Genomic DNA, 19,147 nt, shown 5'->3' with positions numbered 1-19,147 from the left:
AATCTTACAGTCTATGCTACTGTATTTTTTGGGTGGATCGTTAGAGATTTTTATGAATACCTTGTTGGCATGAGTGATGTATGTTTACTAGTGCTGTTAATCTATGTTTTTCTGAGATGTAGGCTAGTGGTTTTCTGGACCTCTGGCTTCACCAGGGTCATCTGTGGCCCTAAATGAGGGAGTGAGTTGCTTTTGAAACACTTTCTTTTGGGTATTAAATTGTAGTAATTAATGACTTTGCAAGCTATTTTGACAGATGTAATGAAAACCATCATTTTAGGGGTGTGACGTCGGCAAGATGGTGGAGCAGGAGGTCTCAGCCTCCATCCCCTCCCCCCAACAACATATAAATAATTAGACAGCTCTTCACAAACAAACAGCTCTGAGAACTCTGGATGCCACTTGATAACTTGAGCAACACAGTGACACAGAATTGAGAATAACCACATTGGGGAAGGAAGAGCAGCTTCATTTAACATATGTCATCCCTTCTCCCAGGCCAGCCTCGCTCGGTACCCAGAAGGGACTCTGCAGCGAGGAGTCCCCTCGGAGGGAAAGAGCAGTGGAACTGTGACCAGATTCTCCAGGTTTCTGGAGCACCACGTGCAGGTCCTGCTTCCATTTCAGCCCCCCAGAGACCGGCAAAAGCCGAGACTTACAGAGGCAGCTGGCTTCCCTCGTGGCTCAGATGGTAAAGAGTCTGCCTGCAGTGTAGGAGACCCGGATTTGATCCCTGGATTGGGAAGAGCCCCTGGAGAAGGAAATGGCAATCCACTCCAGTATTCTTGCCTGGAAAATCCCATGGACAGAGGAGCCTGACGGGCTGCAGTCCACGGGTTGCAAAGAGTCGGACACGACTGAGCGACTTGACTCGCAGAGACAGCTAGGAACGAGGAAGGAGGGTTGGCCACGTGTTGTTGCCATGTGGCAGGAGCAGCTGCAGGTCCCCATGACCTGCTCTGCAGGTGACCCCAGCTGGTCCGGAACCCCTGCAGATTTCACTGGCTTCCACCCCGCAGATATTTGTGTTTGCCGACACCAGCCACCTGAGTCCTTCCCGTTTTGCCAACTCCTCTCCTTCCATCCTCCCCTGCTGGAGCCTAGGACCCGCAGGGGCAGTCAGCCCAGGGCTGCAGCTATGCAAGGGCAGGACACCAGCCTGACCCCATGGCTGAGCCCCCGCTGCTGTGTGAGCGCCCAGGGCTGGCTCCTCCGGCTCTGCATTCGCACGTCCCGATCTGATGCTTGTCACCGCCCCCACTGCTCTGCACGCTCCCGAGGGAAGACAGCAGTCGTGAGAAGGCGCACCGACAGGGCCCCCTCGGGTTGCTGTGGGCCTGGCTCGGGGGTCCCCTGTCCTGGGTCTCCCCTGACCCCTTGGGCTGACTGCAGCTGGCCCCTCCAGCCCTGCACCTGTGTGGGAGATGGGACCCTATTACCAGCCTTCATCACCCTCTGCTCATGACATAGGCCAGTAGCCGAGGGCATCCCACAGCACCAGCCACTGCTGCTGCTCATCCTGGTTTCCAGCTGCTAGACCTGGAGGCAGGGTTGAGGACCCTCACAGCCCTTGGCAGCCTCAGTGGATCCCCTGCAGTACCTCCCAAGGACTGCGTGATCGTAGGTGCCGTTGACCCCAGTGGCCTGAGCCAGGAGCCACCCCATCTCCCGCACCACTGGGCATGGGCTCACAGCATGCGGCAGCACGCCTCCACCTGCGAGGAAAAGTTTCCCTTACGCGAGTCGGTCTGCAATGTCTGGAGGTAATGGCTACTGTTTCAGTGTCCAGACTCCAGGGCTAGGCTACAGGGATCAGGAGGGATCAGGGAGGCATGACTCCATGAGACGAGTGCAGTGAGCCTTCAGTAGCTGACTGCTGAGAAATGGAGTTCCAGGGAATCACCTGACAATGAATTCAAAATGATTGTGTTAACAACGCTTAGGAAGCTGTAAGAAAACACAGGAAAACAATTCAGTTATATCAGGAAAACAGCACAAGAACGAAATGAAGTACAATCGCTATAGAGAAGACACACTAAACAAGTTGTGGAGCTGAAGAACACAGTGACTGAACTGAAGAGTTTAACAGAGAGCTTTGACAGATCAGAACAAGCAGAGCAGTCTGTGAGCGTGAAGACGGATCATTTGAAATTAACCACTTAGAGGAGTGAAAAGTAAATTGAAAAAGAATGATGGAAGCCTGTGGGTCTTAGGAGAAATCATTAAGGCAACCTGTCCTGTGCCACTGGAGTCCCAGCAGGAGAAGAGAGGGGAGGGGAATAAGAAACATGTTTAGAGAGAGAATGGCTAAGAACTTTCCTAACCTGGGGAGAGAGTTGGGCATCCCGTTCGTGAGGTTAATAGGTCACCCAAACATTTCAAGCTGAGGTGGTCTTCTCTAAGACATGTTACAATAAAATGGTCTGAAATCAAAGTCACATAGTTTTAAAAACAGCAAGAAAAGAATATTTTTCTCATGAAAGTACTATCAGAGTTTTCAGCAGGGACCTTGTAGGCTAGGAGAGGGTGGAATGACATGTTCAAAGTGCTGAAAGAGGCCACCAACCAAGAACGCGGTTGACCCTTAAACAACTACCCTTGGACAAGTTAGAGGGACTGACCTCCCACCACCACGAAGAAGCAGATTTGCATATAACTCTGCAGTTGGCGCTCCGTATCTGCAGTTCTACAGATCGTGTTACTCTAGTATGTACTTACTGAAAAAATCCACGTATAAGTGGGTCTGCACAGTGCAAACCTGTGTCCAAGGGTCAGCTGTACTAAACCCACAAAAGTTGTCCTTCAGAAATAAGCGAGGTAAAGATTTTCCCAGGCGAATAAAAGCTGAGGTGGTTCATCTGTGCTATGCCTGCCTTACAAGAAATGTTGAAAGGATTTCTTCAGCCTGAAATGAAAGGATGCTAACTATGAAAACACATGGAGAGAAACAGCACACAGACGAAGGCACATAAACACACAGATTCAGAATGCTCCGGTGCTGCAATATGGCGTCTCGTTAAGTACTCAACTCTAGTATACAGAGTGAAGAACAAGCGTATTACAAACAGCTATGGCAACAATAATTTTCAGATACACAGTGTAAAAATGTAAAGTGTGACATCAAAAACATAAAGTGTGTGTGGGAGGAATAGACGGTAGAGTTTTTATATCTGATCAAAGTTAAGTTGCGACGAGTTCAAAATAACTGCTGTATCTCTAGGATTTTCCAAGTAAACCTCAGGGTAACCACAGAACAAAAGCCTGTAGTAGATGCATGCAAGATAAAGAAAGGGAATCACAGTATACCACCATGGAAAGTGATGAACTCACAAAGGAGGACTGCACGAGGGGACTACAAAGCAGACACGTGAGCCGGTGTCTGCTTGGTTATTGAGGTCTTCTGGTGGCGGATGCAGTGTGCTTAGGACTTTGATAATCTCTTGATGAATTGACCTTCTTGTTATTGTATAATGACCTTGTCCTGTTGCAGTTTTTGACTTGGTCTGTTTTGACCAATATATATGTGTGTATGTACACACACACACACACACACACACACACACACACACCCCTCTGCTCCCTTCTGGTTTTCGTTTGTTTGCATGGAATATCTTTTTCCATTGGTTCATTTTGAGCCTGTGTATGTTTTATGAGTTGCAGTGAGTATCATGTAGGCAGCATTTAGTTGGGTCTTGTTTTCGTATCTGTTCAGTCACTGTGTGCCTTTCCATTGGATAATTTAATCTATTGGTGAATTTAGTCTGTTTACATTTAAAGCAGAAGGCATACAGTGACTGAATAGATCAGAAAATAAGATCCAACTATATGCTGCCTACAAGATACTTTTATTGAGTCAAATGGTCCTAACAGACATATAACATTCTAACAGCAGCAGAATATACATTTTTCTCAAGTATACCTGGAACATTCTCCAGAATAGACCATATGTTAGGTCATAATATAAGTCTCAGCAGATTTTAAAGATTGAAAATACCTTTACCAACCACAGTGGTTTGAAACTATGAATCAGTAACAACCGGAAAAGTGGGAAATTCACAGATATGTACAAATTAAACAACACGCTCCTGAACAACCATTGGGCCAGAGATTAGATCAAAAGGGAAATTTAAAAATATTGAAACAAATGAAAATGGAAATAAGAAAACTTACGGGATGCAGCAGAAGTGATGCTAAGAGGACAGTTTATGGCAATAAATGCCTACTTGAAGAAAAAAGAAAGATCTCGAACAATCTGACCTTGACACTTCAAGGAACTAGAAGAACAAACAAAGCCCCAAATCACTTGCGATTCAAAATCACCACGGACAGTGACTGCAGCCATGAAATCGGAAGACGATTGCTTCCTGTCAGGAAAGTGATGGCAAACCTAGACAGTGTGTTGAAAGTAGAGACAATACTCTGCTGACAAAGGTCCGTATAATCAAGGCTACGGTCTTCCCAGTGGTCAGGTATAGTTGTGAGAGCTGGACCGTAAAGAAGGCAGAACACCAAAGAATTGATACCTTAGAACTGTGGTGCTGGAAACGATTCCTGAAAGTCCCTTGGACAGCAAGGAGATCAAACCAGTCGATCTTAAGGGAGATCAACCCTGAATATTCTCTGGAAAGACTGATGCTGAAGCTGAAGCTCCAGTATTTTGGTCATTGGATGCGAACAGATGACTCATTGAAAAAGTCCCTGATTCTGGGAAGGACTAAGGGCAGAGGGAGAAGAGGGTGTCAGGGGATGAGATGGCTGGACAGCATCACCAATCCAGTGAAAATGAACTTGGGCATATGGTGAGGGACAGGGAATCTTGGCGTGCTGCAGTCCATGGGGCCGTAGAGTCGAATGCGATGGGGCAACTGAACAACAAAAACCTAAAGTTACCAGAAGGAGATGGCAAGGATCAGAGCAGAGATATATGAAAGAGAGAATAGAAAAACAGTGGAAAAGATAAAACATAATAAAACATAGCAATCTCATCTTTGGGAAAGATAAACTCATGAAGAAATAGAAAATCTAAGCAGACCAATAATAGGTAAGGAGGTTGAATTAGTGATCGAAAACCTCCCAACAGAGAAAACCACCAGATGACTTAATGGGTGAATTCTGCTGAACATTTGAAGGAGAAATTAGTGCCAGGTTTTATTACATTCTCCCCAAAAACTGAAGAGCAGGGAACACGCCCAAACTAATTTTTATAAGACCAGTATTACCTTGATACTAAAGCCAGGTGAGAATACTGAATAAAAGAAACCTACAAGCCAGTATCGCTGATGAATGTAGGTGCAGATGAAACTGGACTTTTATCTTTTAGAAGTCATAAAAGTTAACTTGAAATGGATTAAAGCCTTAAACAGAAAATGTGAAATTATATACTACTATAACATTGGCTTAAAGTTTGAAACAAAAAATTCAATAAAGTCTTGCAGTTTTGTCCAAAAAAAATCCTAGAAAAAAACATAATGATGAGTTCATTGACATCAGTCTTGGCAATAATTTTTTTGGATATGATAGCAAATGCACCAGCAACAAAAGTGAAAAGCAAGTAGGACTATATCAAACGGAAAGGCTCTGCACAGCAGATAAGCAGTTGAAAGGTGGCCTATGGAATGGGATAAAATGTTTGCAAACCACATACCTAAGGACTTAATACCCCAAATATTAGCAACTCATTCAATAGCAACAAACCAAATGATCAGTTAAATGGGCAGAGGACTTGAACAGACATTTTTCCAAAGAAAAGACAACAATAGCCAACAAGTACATGAAAAGGTTCTCAACGTCATAATTATCATGGAAATGCAAATCAAAATCTTAATGAGATATTACCTCAGACCTGTTAAAACTGGTGTTACAAAGGCAAGAGAGGACCAACGCTGCCAAGGGTGTAGAGGAGAGGACACCCTGACTCACTGCTGGTCGGAACATGTAGATGTAGCCACTGCAGAAAACAGTCCAGAGGTTCCTCAGAAATTAAAAATGGAGCTGGCGTGTGGTCCATCAGTCCCACTTCTGTGTGTCCATCCAGCAAAGAGGAAATCACTGTCTTGCAGAGATGCCTGCCCCTCATGCTCATCGTGGTATCAGTCTCAACAGTCAAGGTATGGAAACATGGCCCGCCCCTGGTGGCCCAGTGGTGAAGAACCCACCTGCCAGCGCAGGGCACACGGTCCTGGAGGATCCCACAGGCGGCCGGGCTGCTCAGCCCACGTGCCACAGCTGCTGAGCCCTCGCACCCTCGAGCCCGAGCTCTGCAACAAGAGTGGACACTGCAGCGAGAATCCCGCTCCCTCCAAGCAGAGAGGAGGCTCCGCTCACCACAGCTGGAGAAAGCCTGAGCGCTGTGGCGGGGACCCAGTGCAGCCCGACGTGAGGAACTAAAATCAGAAAGAAAAGATACAGAGACAGCCTAAGTGTCCATCCTTGGTTAAACGGAATGTGGTGTAACACGTGTCCAGTGGAGCAGTTATTCTGCCCTAGAAGGGTGGAAGGCTGCCTTGCCACTGGCAACAGCATAGGTGAGTGAGAAAGACAAGTTGTGTTATGAGCTCACTTGTATGTGGGGTCTGGAATCGCTGGACTTGAAGAGCCCGAGGGAGGCACAGCTCCTGAGCCCTTGTGGCCTGCAGCCCAAGCTCTGCAACAAGAAAAGCTGCTGCAAGAGCCTAGTGGTTGCCAGGGGCTGGGCGGCGGCGGGAGATGTTGGCCCAAGAGCAGAGCTCTCAGTTACGAGATGAGTAAGTTCCAGGGGGCTGGTGAACAGCGTGGTGACAGTCACTCACAAACACTATGTTGGTCTTTGAAAGTTGCTATGAGAGTAGGGCTTTTACGTTCCCGCCATGACGACGGCAACAAAAAAAGCACATGAGCAACTGCGTGAGATAAAGGATCTGTTAATTAACGATTAACGCTGACTGCGGTAGAGATTTCACAGTATGTATGTTTCTCTAATCATCTCATTGTACTCCTTAAGCTGACAGAGTGTTGTAGGTCAATTATATTTCAGCAAAGCTGGGAGAATTGTAACTTTTATCGTAGTTATCTAATTCCGAGCCTTTCTGTCCCTACCCCCTCTCCCCCTACACATAATAGTATCCGTGAAAAAAGGATACTAGATTGGCCAAAAGATTCGTTTGGGGTTTCCATAAGATGTTATGGAAAAATCTGAATGGAACTTTTTTGGCCAACCCAGTATATGGTACACTTGGGTAAACAGGTAAGGCTGTTCTTTCAGATAATCCCAGAGAGACAGGGGAGGAGTGGAAGGCAGGAGAAGAGGGGAATTGATTCTTTTATTTTTCAATCCCTCCTGCCTCTGATCAGACAGAAAGTGCTGTTATATATAGGTATGAGGCCAGGACTTAAGCCGCCTAATTTCGTAATTCCTGTTCCCATTCATTTATTTTATTTTTCACTCCTATAGTCTTCAGGTGTATGCAGCAGATTTTCTACTGCGAATGCGTTTTTAAAATGCATTTAGCATGGCTCGATATGACATTTAGTGCTCATGAATTTTACAGAGAAAGATAAAACCACTTCCCTTTTTTTATTAGCTTTCAATCAGCAGTTCTCATCTTAACTGCTCTTCTGTTTGGGCTCTCTCTGCATCACACATGCCTCGGGAGTCTCAGCTCTTGAGTGCACCTGCCAGTGTATCTCTTGCATCTTGGCCCTTGGATGGTGAGGGGGAAATACCACGTTGTTGCCCTTGCACACTAGGCTGGACACCCAGCAAACTGTACCCAGCAGTGCCCGGAGCACTAACTTCACACCTCCTCCTCAAGGCTCCAACAACTTCCCCTCTTCGCGGAGAGCTTCGTTCCTGCTACCCACACAAAATAATCAACAGTTTTTTACGCGAAAACTTGTAACTTTGTACCCCAGACTCTAAAGTCTCCTTGGACTCAGATCTCCCCTCCTTTTCTCCTTTCCCTCACGGTGGAAAATGTTCTCAGCTTCTGTCCAAGCCCTTCTTGGTCAGGACTCCCTCTTGCTGCCTCTTCAGGGACCTTTTGTCGTTTCTGAGCCTCTGCTGCTTTCCCGATGACCCCCACGCTCACTGAGGCACGTTCAGGTCTGCGCCCGTGTAAAGGAAGCAGCGTTGGACCAGCCTGTCTGGCTTCATCGCCGCCCTCCTGTCTCCGCTTTCTTCTCCCCCATACAGCCCGTTTGTTACGTTGCCTGCAGACACTGTGCCTCCCTTTCTTGTATTCCGTTTTCCTCTTGGTCTGCTTCTCCTTCCCCTGCCGTCGGAGCTCATCCTACTGCGTGGCTTATGCTTTACATCAGGTTGCCGCTTTTTAGCCATGATCTTGCTCAGTTTTCTGCCATGTTTACTTGGGCATTTTTTGGATATGCTCTATTCTTTTGGATATACTTTCATAAGCACACGCTAGCAGTATTTTCCAAACACTGCTGCTGCTCCTCCTCCCTGGGTTTGGCTGCTTCCTCTCACACTTCAGTGGTTTAGTCACTTGGTCATGTCCTGCTCTTGTGACCCCAGGGACTGTAGCCTGCCAGGCTCGTCTGCCCATGTGGTATTCTCCAGGCAAGAGTACTGGAGCGGGTTGCCGTTTCCATCTTCAGAGGCTCTTCCCGACCCAGGAGTCGAACCTGACTCACCCGCATTGCACGCGGGTCCTTTACTGCCGAGCCCACTGTGGGTGCATTTTAAATGCTCTAGTCACTGTCCTTCCGGCTTCATCCCTTGACAGTCTCTCTCCTACTTTACATTCCAGATTATTCCTTTTTTCTTTCATTTCCAAATATTTTCTTTTTTCTTTTAACCTCGAAGACTCAGTGCATATTGTGTCTGCATTCTGGAATGTTCTCTGCCCACTTTATAGCCCAAGTCAGCCTTTGCTTTTCTAACTCAAGTATTAGTTTGCTGTGCTTTTCCCTCCTGAGTGGTTTAGTGACTTTCTAAATTAGCATGGATTCCCTTGTGCTGCCTGTCCTGTAGTATCCTGTAGGTTTATATTATTGTGCTACAGCTTTAGGCAAGACCATGCTTGTGCTCAGTCATGTCCAAGTCTTTGCGATCCGATGGGCTGTAGCCCGCCAGGCTCCTCTGTCCATGGAATTCTTCAGGCAGGAATCCTGGAGTGGGTGGCTGTTTCCTCCTCCAGGGGATCTTCCCGACCCAGGGACTGCACCCGTGCCTCCTGTATCTCATACATTACAGGTGGATTCTTCGCCGCGGTGAGCCATCAGGGAATCCCAGATGCTCTCCTTTTCAAGGAGACCAGTAGAGACCAGTTTTGTTTAGCTCACCATTATATCTCCATAGGTGGAGAATTTTCTTTAATGATTCCTGCTCATTTATACTCAAGAGACATCACCATTTTTCTGTCAGGAACATTTTTTGAAATGATAAGCCAGTGGATTTTCAAGTTCAAGCATTCCTGCAGGATACCTTGTTGGCCCAGAAACCTAGACAGCTCTGGGACGTCTTCTCCATGTATGCTGTAGGGCCTTGGAGGGCAGGGGTTTCTCCTGTTTCTTTAGCATTAGAACCTTGAATAAAGTAAATCAAACTTAAGTTAAATGGGACAGAGAAATGTATTGATTATGGAAATTATTTAAAGTAGCAGCTCCTTAGATCTCAACTAAGGACAGTCTGGTCTCTGACAGCAACTAGCCTTATAATTAAGACACAGTTCTCGTTGTTTTGGCTTCAGTTTCCTCATTTGTAAAGTTCTGACTTTACCGTGTGGATGAATAAACACTGAAGGTATAATCAAGCAAAACACTAATATTATATATTTTGCCTATTCAAAAGTATGTAGTCTCTGAACCATGGTTTATAAATGCACAGTTTTAAAATATTCATCTACGAATTCCACAGAATTAAGTGAATGTTACTCATTTGTACAAATCAACATTCTTCCCGCATTAAAAAAATAGTGTATTCAAATCACAATATTTTAAGTTATTTTAATTTTGGATTTTCGTTTCAGGCCAGAGACTGTGAAAGGTCTGGTTGTAAAGGAAAAATTTCTACTACATTTTTCTCACTTTGCATTAGAAAAAGCTTCGGTCTGCAGGAGTTTGGAATGCTTGCAGTGTGATGCACGAATAACACAGTGAACACTCTTCCAAATTTACCGATTTAATAAAAATTTGCATATTTTTCTTACTACACTGTAACGTTCTTTTATTGAAGTAAGATGTGACTTGTGTTTGTGTGAAAGCCAGATTATGTGTTCTTCCTTTGCTGTTTACTTGGCTTCCGGATCGTTGGTGGCACACTTTCTTTTTAAACTAAGTTGCAGAGCCTCCTCTGAGTGGCGGGCGGACCCTGGAAAGAAGACAGGCGCAGAGTGTCCCAGGCGTTAGGGGCAGTGCTGGACCTGGCAGCCGTTCCCATCCTCTCACCCGTAAAATCAGCGTAAAAGGGGCCTAACTCTGCCGATCAGATCTCATATCTGGAAAGCAATCCTCGGGGAGCAGAAAATGTCAGTCTCTGCTCACCCATCTGAAACTTGGGTTATCCCTGCTCTCAGAGCTCCTTTGTTTCTCTCCCTGCAGTGCTTGTGAGGCGTTGCTGCCGAGATGGGTCAGATGCAGCGCAAACAGCCACACAGGCGGGAACTAAGGGGGCCCACTCCAGACACGCAGGCTTGCGATTCGAGCACAGCTTTGGGTGCTGAAGTGTAATGCTCACTGACTGAACGGAAGAGAGGCCGTTTCCCAGGATGCGCCTGAGCCGATGGATGCTCTTCTCATGCATCTGCTTGTGTGTCTTCTGTGAAAGAACAGACGGGACAGAATAAAGCCACGTAGTGAGTAAGGGAAAGGAAAGTGGCAGACTAAAACGTAATTAGGCAGAAGCCACAGGGCGGACGGTCAGGGCTGACCAGCAAGACGAAGGTCCTCGTCTGAAGATTTCAGTGCAAGGAATCTGTCAGATGGTGGTGGTTGCTGTGTAGTTGCTAAGTTGTGTCCGACTCTTTGCGACCCCATGGACTGCAGCACGCCAGGCTCCTCTGTCCTCCACTATCTCCAGGAGTTAGTTCAAATGCTTATCCTCTGAGTCAGTGATGTTATCCAACCATCTCATCCTCTGCCCCACCTCTTCTCCTTTTGCCTCTCTTAAGTTGGTTCTTTGTATCATGTGGCCAAAGTGTAGTTGCTTAGCAACTACACAGCAACCACCACCATTGGAGTTTCAGCTTCAGCATCAGTCCTTCCAATGAATATTCAGGACTGATTTCCATTAGGATTGACTGGTTGGATCTCCTTGCAGTCCAAGGGACTCTCAAGAGTCTTCTCCAGCACCACAATTTGAAAGCATCAGTTCTTTGGCACTGTGTCTTTATCGTCCAACTTTCACAACCATAAATGACTACTGGAAAAACCATAGCTTTGACTATATGGACTTGTTTTTTGGCGAAGTGATATCTGGTTTTTAATATGCTATCTAGATCTGCCATAGCTTTCCTTGCAAGGAGCAAACATCTTTTAATTTCATAGCTGCTGCACTGTCTGCAGTGCTTTTAGAGCCCAAGAAAATGAAGTCTGTCACCTCTTTTACATTTTCCCTTTTTCAGTTTAGTCGCTCAGTCATGTCCGATTCTTTGCAACCCCATGGACTGCAGCACGCCAGGCTTCCCTGTCCATCGTCAACTCCCGGAGCTTACTCAAACTCATGTCCATTGAGTCATTGATGCCATCCAACCATCTCATCCTCTGTGGTCCCCTTCTCCTCCCGCCTTCAGTCTTTCCCAGCATCAGTGTCTTTTCCAGTTAGCCAGTTCTTCACATCTAAAGCTAAAGCTTTTGGAGCTTTTGAAGCTAAAGTATTGGAGCTTTAGCTTCAGCATCAGTACTTCCAATGAATATTCAGAACTGATTTCCTTTAGGATGGACTGGTTTAATCTCCTTGCAGTCCAAGGGACTCTCAAAAGTCTTCTTCAAAACCACTGTTCAAAAGCAACATTCTTTGACATTCAACTTTCTTTATAGTCCAACTTTCACACCCATACATGACTATTGGAAAAACCATAGCTTTGACTAGACGGACCTTTGTTGGTAATGTCTCTGCTTTTTAATATGCTGTCTAGGTTGGTCATAGCTTTTCTTCCAAGAAGCAAGTGTCTTTTAATTTCATGGTTGCAGTCACTATCTGCAGTGATTTTGGAACCCAGGAAAATAAAATCTTTCACTGTTTCCATTGTTTACCCATCTATTTAACATGAAGTTATGGGAACAGATGCCATGATCTTAGTTTTCTGAATGTTGAGTTTTAAGGCAAATTTTTCACTCTCCTCTTTCACTTTCATCAGGAGGCTCTTTGGTTCTTCTTCACTTTCTGCCATAAGGGTGGTGTCATCTGCATATCTGAGGTTATTGATATTTCTCCCAGCAATCTTGATTCCAGCTTGTGGTTCATTTCCCCTTTTATTTGCCATGAAATGATGGGACTGGATGACATGATCTTAGTTTTTTGAATGTTGAGTTTTAAGCCAGCTTTTTCACTCTCCTCTTTCACCATCATCAAGTGGTAACTAGAAATAGAAGGGATATTGAAAATACTCACATTGAAACTCTCTAACTCTGTTATTTATAAGAAGGGGCTATTATACATTTCTGTATGATGACTTTTTAATAGGGCCATCATATATTGTGTTAATTTATCAAGATATTAAATTTTGTTTAATATTTCATGAAGAATCCATCATATACTTATTTATAAGATTCAAATCCTAATAGCTACCGTTTTGATAAAACTGCCACATAAACACACACACGTGAACGTACACTTGCACATATGTTTTCCAGAATAATTTCCCCAGGACATTAACATCTAAGTATTTTTAGGTGATCTATACAAGTCATGGGCTTCCCGGGTGGTGCCAGTGGTAAAGAACCTGCCTGCCAAAGCAGGAAATGTAAGAGATGCGGCTTCGATCCCTCTGTCAGCAAGATCCCCTGAGAAGGGAATGGCAACTGACTCCAGTGTTCTTGCTTGGAGAATTTCACAGACTGAGGAGCCTGGCAAGCTATAGTCCATGGGGTTGCAAAGAGTCAGACAGGACTGAGCAACTGACACTAATGTATCGTAATCATTTAAAAAGTATACATTTTGTTTTACATGAAGGCGCAATCATTTAATATTAGCTCCATGAATTTGTAGTGCATCATTCTTATGTGAGATAATTTTTAAGTGATTTTTATGTTAACCAATGTAGTAATTTTTTGTATTCCTTAATAAATAAAAAGGTTAATTGTAGAAAGCATGCTTTTCTCAAATTCAAATATTTGCAAAAAATCTTTTGATCTTAATAAGTAATACAGCAAGAGAAGCCAGTTCATGCTGAAAATGTTGCCAGGTATCTATCGAGTTTTGGAATTAAAAACTCAAAATTATGCATCATTGGACTGTAGTTTTAAAAAAGCAATATAGAATAGTGAAAATAATGGGATTGAACAGTAACTTTTCACTGACTGGGTACATCAAGTGATATCTTTGATCTAACAAGCCTTTTACCTGGAGTGGAATTCCAATCCTGTGTATCAGTGATGATTGCTACTTACATTGGGCTTTTAAAGGCTTTTTCAGAAGTAGTATTATCCATTGTACAGTATCCTTTTAAAACACATTTGCAGTAGTCAGAATTATGTTTTAGACAGAATTAAAAAATATGTAGCCAAAATATTTATTGAAATGAAAATGAAATTATTTGCTCAGTCGTGTCCGACTCTTTGTGACCCCATGGACTGTAGCCTACCAGGCTCCTCTGTCCATGAGATTTTCCAGGTAATAGTCCTGGAATGGATTGCCATTTCCTTCCTCAAGGGATCTTCCCAACCCAGGGATTGAACCCAGGTCTTCATTAAAATGGCTTCTTTTTATTATGCTAAGTAAAAGAGAAATATTGTTAAGAAATAATGAAAATGAAAAACCAGTGGGAATATTTATAAAACATTCATTTTTATATATGAATAACTGGATATAATAGAAAAGTATCTCTAAAATGTCCCAAAATGTCAATTGTATTTTAAATAAGCTTGATGATGTATGCCTACCAACTTATCCATTATTTTAAAAACTGACTTATACAGTTGCCTCTATGGGCTTTCAAAAGTGAAACTTGGTATAAAACAAACTATTTATACATTTTTATTGAGATTTTATTTTATTTATTTTTCTTTATTTTTCATTTTTAAAAAATTGAATTATAGTTGATATACTGGGGAAGGAGCCTGGAGGGCTATAGTCCATGGTGTTGCAAAGAGTTGGACGTAACTGAAGAATTAACACACAGGCATATATAGTTGATATACAGTGCATTTAAGTTATAGGTGTTCAGCATAGTGAGTCACAGCTTTTAATAGTTACTGCATTCCATTTATAGTTACTGCAAAACAGCTGGCTATATTTCCCATGTTGTATGGTATGTCCTTCCAGCTTGTTTATTTTGGACGTAACATACACCTCTGTCTTGCCCCTCCCGTTTGCCTCTCCCCCGGCAGCCGCTCCTTTGTTCTGTACACTGTGAGCCTGTTTCTTTTCTGTTTCATTCATTAGTTTCATTGCTTAGAGTCCGCATGTAAGTGATATCATACACTATTTGTCTTTCTCTGACTTATTTTACTCAGCGTAACACCCGCCAAGGCCACCCGTGTTGCTGCCGATTGCAAAATTTCCTTCTTTTTTCTGGCCGAGTAGTATTACATTGTGTGTGTGTGTACACATACACACCGCATCTTATTCACCCACTCATCTGTTGATGGACAGTTAGGTCGCTTCCGTATCCTGGCAATTGTAAATAGTCCTCCTGTGAACACTGGGGTTCATGTATCTTTTCAAATTGGTGTTTTTGGCCTTTTTTTGGGATGTATACCCAGGAGTGGAATTGCGAGATCCTTGGTAGCTCTGCTTTCAGTTTTCTGAGGAATCTTCGTTCTGCTTTCCGCAGTGGCCGGGCCGCTTTACATTCCTGTCGGTAGTGGAGGGCAGTTCCCATTTCTCCGCATCCTCGGCAGCATTTGTTCTTTTTGTTCTTTTTGATGATGGCTGTTCTGACAGGTGTGAGGTGATATCTCCCTGTGGTTTTAGTTTGCATTTCTCTGATTCACGATGTTGAGCACCTTTTCATCTGTCTGTTGGCATGTCCTCCTTGGGAAAATGTCTATTTAGGATTTTAAGTGGAAACTTAAGGTGATGTATTTTGATCTAGTTTCTGTCGGCTGTAATATATTTAATTACATATTTACCACATTTATATGTTTTTCAAATTAAAACCAGTATATTAAGTGGAGTTAAATCTGAAAATTTATATTTTAGAATCTTAATGTCCAAGGTGTATAAATCAAAAATGAGTTGCTTTTGATTTGTAACAGTTTGAACAAATTATTCATTTTATTATTCCTGTTCTAAAGGTCATTAAAACCCTTAAACTATCAAAACTATTTAATTTTGAATCTCATTGATTGTAAATATTTAAAGAAAAACATTTTAATCACTTTTAAAAAGCAGCTCTGACGATTTTAGAGTATCTGAACTAGACCGTTGCCGTGGCTGTGTTGTCTTCTCCGGGTAATGCCCTCTGTCTATTGTTTACAGATCCGGAGGTGCTGTGGAAGTTCCCAGAGGACTTTGCAGACCAGGTTGGAACCACATCATTTTTAAAAAGCATTTAAAATTGAATATTGATGATGATTACTGCTGTTACTGCTACTACTGGTACTGAAGCTATTGCTGCATGTGAATCACTATAAGTATTTTCTCTTGGTCGGCTCTGAGAATAAAAAGCCAGGTATGGAGAGTATCTGGAAAATGTTTGGAAGTTGCCAGCGAGGTGATGAAGAGGCCCGTCTTGAAGCTAATAGGAAGTGAATGTTCACAGTTTCCGTGTGTTTTTACACTCTTTTAATGTATCTGTGGAAAATATATTTATAAACACTTAGGCATTTCCCCATCAGAAAGACCTGATGGTGCGGTTCTTTGAGGAATACCCTTCTGTCAGTAAAACAGAAGGCTGCTACTTAGCTCTTTCTTAGCTCTGTAAGTAAGACAGTAAGAAGTAGTAACTGCTGTAACTAAGAGAGCAGTTCTTTCCTTGTTACAGTAATATTGGGATCATTAATATATATAAGTTGAACTGGCATTATTTCCTTATTTTAAAATAATTCTTATTTGTAGCTTTATTTTCTTAAAAGAAAACAGGAGACTTCAAAATGAATTTACTGTATTTGTATTTTAAGTGTAATCTTCTCTAGTTCCTTAAGTATTTAGTGTGACCAAAACTGTGAATTATTTCGACATGATGTGTGTAAATTTAAAAATCCTTATAGTTTATATTATGGATTTATAATTTTGAAGTGAATTATATGGGTAACCATACACATTTAAATTTTTACACAAAATACTACTCTTTCTGGAAATCTGATGAGCAGGTTCCTTTTTTTTTTTTTCTTTTGTCTGCAAAGAAATGGGGTGAAACAATTTTGTCACTGTGAAAATTGTAAAACTACAAGCTTAAGCATAAGTTAAGCTCACAGATATAATTTACAAAAATGAAAGCTGATAAAAGTATTCATTTTAAAGCAGTTCATTCAGAAATTTGCAGACATGTGATTTTGATGTGGAAGAATAATTTATAACATGTGAAAATCAGTATCTAAGATTAGGAAATTTCACTGAAAAAGTGAATTCAGTGAGCATGTTAAGTATTAGTTAGATTGACTGTTGTTTCACGTAATAAGAGAGTATGTGCTTTTAATTTGTCTTTAGCCTTTTGGAGAAAGAATAGACTTACGAGCATTCTAGGTGTGCAAGTCCATACAGTGAAGATGGGATTTTTGCATATGAGGCTTCATTGGCTTTGTTCCTCTGTAATGGGAAGTTACTTCCCTCAGATCTGCCCTTAATGCAGGAGTTCAGTTCAGTTGCTCAGTCATGTCCAACTCTTTGTGACCCCATGGACTGCAGCACGCCAGGCTTCCCTGTCCATCACCAACTCCTGGAGCTTGCTCAAACTCATGTCCATCGAGTCAGTGATGCCATCCAACCATTTCATCCTCTGTCTTCCCCTTCTCCTCCTGCCTTCAGTCTTTCCCAGCAACAGGGTCCTTTCCAGTGAGTCAGTTCTTCACATCAGGTGCCGAAAGTATTGGAGTTTCAGCTTCAGCATCAGTCCTTCCAATGACTATCCAGGACTGATTTCCTTTAGGGTTGACTGGTTTGATTTCCTTGCAGCCCAAGGGACTCTCAAGAGTCTTCTCCAACACCACAGTTCAAAAGCATCAATTCTTTGGCATTCAGCTTTCTTCATGGTCCAACTCTCACATCCATACATGACTACTGGAGAAACCATAGCTTTGACTAGATGGACCTTTGTTGGCAAAATAATGTCTCTGCTTTCTGTCTATGTTTGTCTCAGCTATGCAGGAGACCTGGGTTCGATTCCTGGGTGGGGAAGATCTCCTGGAGAAGGAAATGGCAACCCACTCCAGTGTTCTTGCCTGGAGAATCCCATGGACAGAGGAGCCTGGCGGGCTGTTGTCCATGGGGTCGCAAGAATCAGACAGGACAGTGACTAAACCACCACGATGGGAAGTTAGGTTAGAGCCTTGCTGACTCATTTTACTGTTGTAAAATTCTGTCTCTCTCTTGCTCTTTCTCGTTCTCTGTAGTCTCACCCCCCGTCCAGATTCTTTATTTCCTTGTAATTTCTAACTCTTAAACCTGCCCCTGAGAATCCCTAGGGCGTCTGGAGGCTCCTCACTTTGGGTTCGCCTAAGTGATGGCGTGCTTGTGGAGTTCAGCTGCAGTGAATTTTCCAGTGAGACAGACTGTTGTTGTTCCTCTTTGTGACGGATAAACTGGTGATAGGAATGTCTTAGCTGTTGCTTTGGTTCCCACATTTGTGAGGTCAGGGGAACATTAATAAGCCCTCACATACTTGGTGAAACACGGAAGCATTTGACCGTGTAAAGTGGATGAGCATTCGTAACCCCCAGGATTTCAGGGCGTAGCAATTCCTGTAGACTTTGTGGAAGGAACTTTAGGTAGTATTTTGTTTAACTACTTCACTTTCTATCTAAAGAAACCACACTTCATGTGGGAATCCAGCCACAGGCTGTGAAGAATGGTTTTGTTATATGCTTTTTGGCGAATATTCTGAATACTACAGATGACCCATAGTGCTAGTGGTAAAGAACCTGCCCACCAATGCGGGAGACGTAAGAGACATGGTTTTGATCCCTGAGTCAGGAAGATCCCCTGGAGGAGGGCAAGGCAACCCGCTCCAGTATTCTTGCCTGGAGAATCCCATGGCCAGAGGAGCCTGGTGGCTGCAGTCTGTGGGGGTCACAAAGAGTCAGACATGACAGAAGCGACTTAGCACAGCACGCAGTACTCTGTATTTCTCGTTGTTTTTATCTTTTCCTGGTTTCGTTTATGAATTGTCTGCTTCTTCCTAAACAGCCTTTACAGTGGATCTGAGATGCTTCAGTAAGGATAATTCTTTTGTAAAAAGCTCTTTGTTTAGCTCTTACTGTGTACTAGGCGCTGTGCTGGGTGCTTATATGCATAATTGATTCTGTCTTCATCCTTCCAGTACTGTTAGGAGATAGTATCAGTCCTGAAACTGAGACTTAAGTAAGAAACGGACCTGATAACACACTGCTGAAAAGAGGCAGAGCTAAGACTTGAGGGCAGGCTTGTCTAACTCAGAAGCACGTGCCATGAACGTGTAACGTATGTTATTATTTCTGCTTGGAATGCTGACCCAAGCCTTACGTGCTTATTTTAGCTCTTAAAAAAAAATTTAGTATATAAAGTCCCCTATCCCCCAGTATCTTTATAATTGGAGAGCAATGTTTTTTAATCCACAGAAGTAATAGCGATTCATTTACTCCTTTGGTTCCACTTCATGGAGCTCTTGATCCATCATAGGCATTTGTTTATTATATGGAAAATAAACCAATTTTGATTTGGTTTCCTTCTTTTGGCAATAGAAGAACCAATGGGACAACCCAAATCACACTTCGGGAGTTGTAATTGATTTGATTTTAGGGTTTTTTTTTTTTTTTTTTTCCACATTGGAGAATTTTGTGTAAGGAGAGTGGGAGATGAAACTACAAACATAAATCGGGCTGAGTCTCGGCAACAATTAAAGGCCTTGCTAAA

At 43.0% G+C, this 19,147-nt stretch overlaps 1 protein-coding gene across 3 annotated transcripts in view; it reads left to right on the top strand.

Moving 5' to 3' along the window:
- Positions 1 to 19,147, top strand: part of DENND1B (DENN domain containing 1B) — a 261,857-nt gene that overhangs the window by 60,524 nt on the left and 182,186 nt on the right. For all 3 annotated transcript variants that reach the window (XM_069544323.1, XM_069544322.1, XM_069544325.1), the window contains exon 3: positions 15,578 to 15,621. In XM_069544323.1, coding sequence (XP_069400424.1) covers positions 15,578 to 15,621 — 44 coding nt within the window. The remainder of the gene's footprint in view (positions 1 to 15,577; positions 15,622 to 19,147) is intronic.

The sequence above is a fragment of the Ovis canadensis genome, chromosome 12, assembly GCF_042477335.2.
Source record: "Ovis canadensis isolate MfBH-ARS-UI-01 breed Bighorn chromosome 12, ARS-UI_OviCan_v2, whole genome shotgun sequence".
Taxonomy (NCBI): Eukaryota; Metazoa; Chordata; class Mammalia; order Artiodactyla; family Bovidae; genus Ovis; species Ovis canadensis.
Note: the sequence above shows the minus strand (reverse complement) of the source record. Positions and strands in the feature narration are given on the sequence as shown.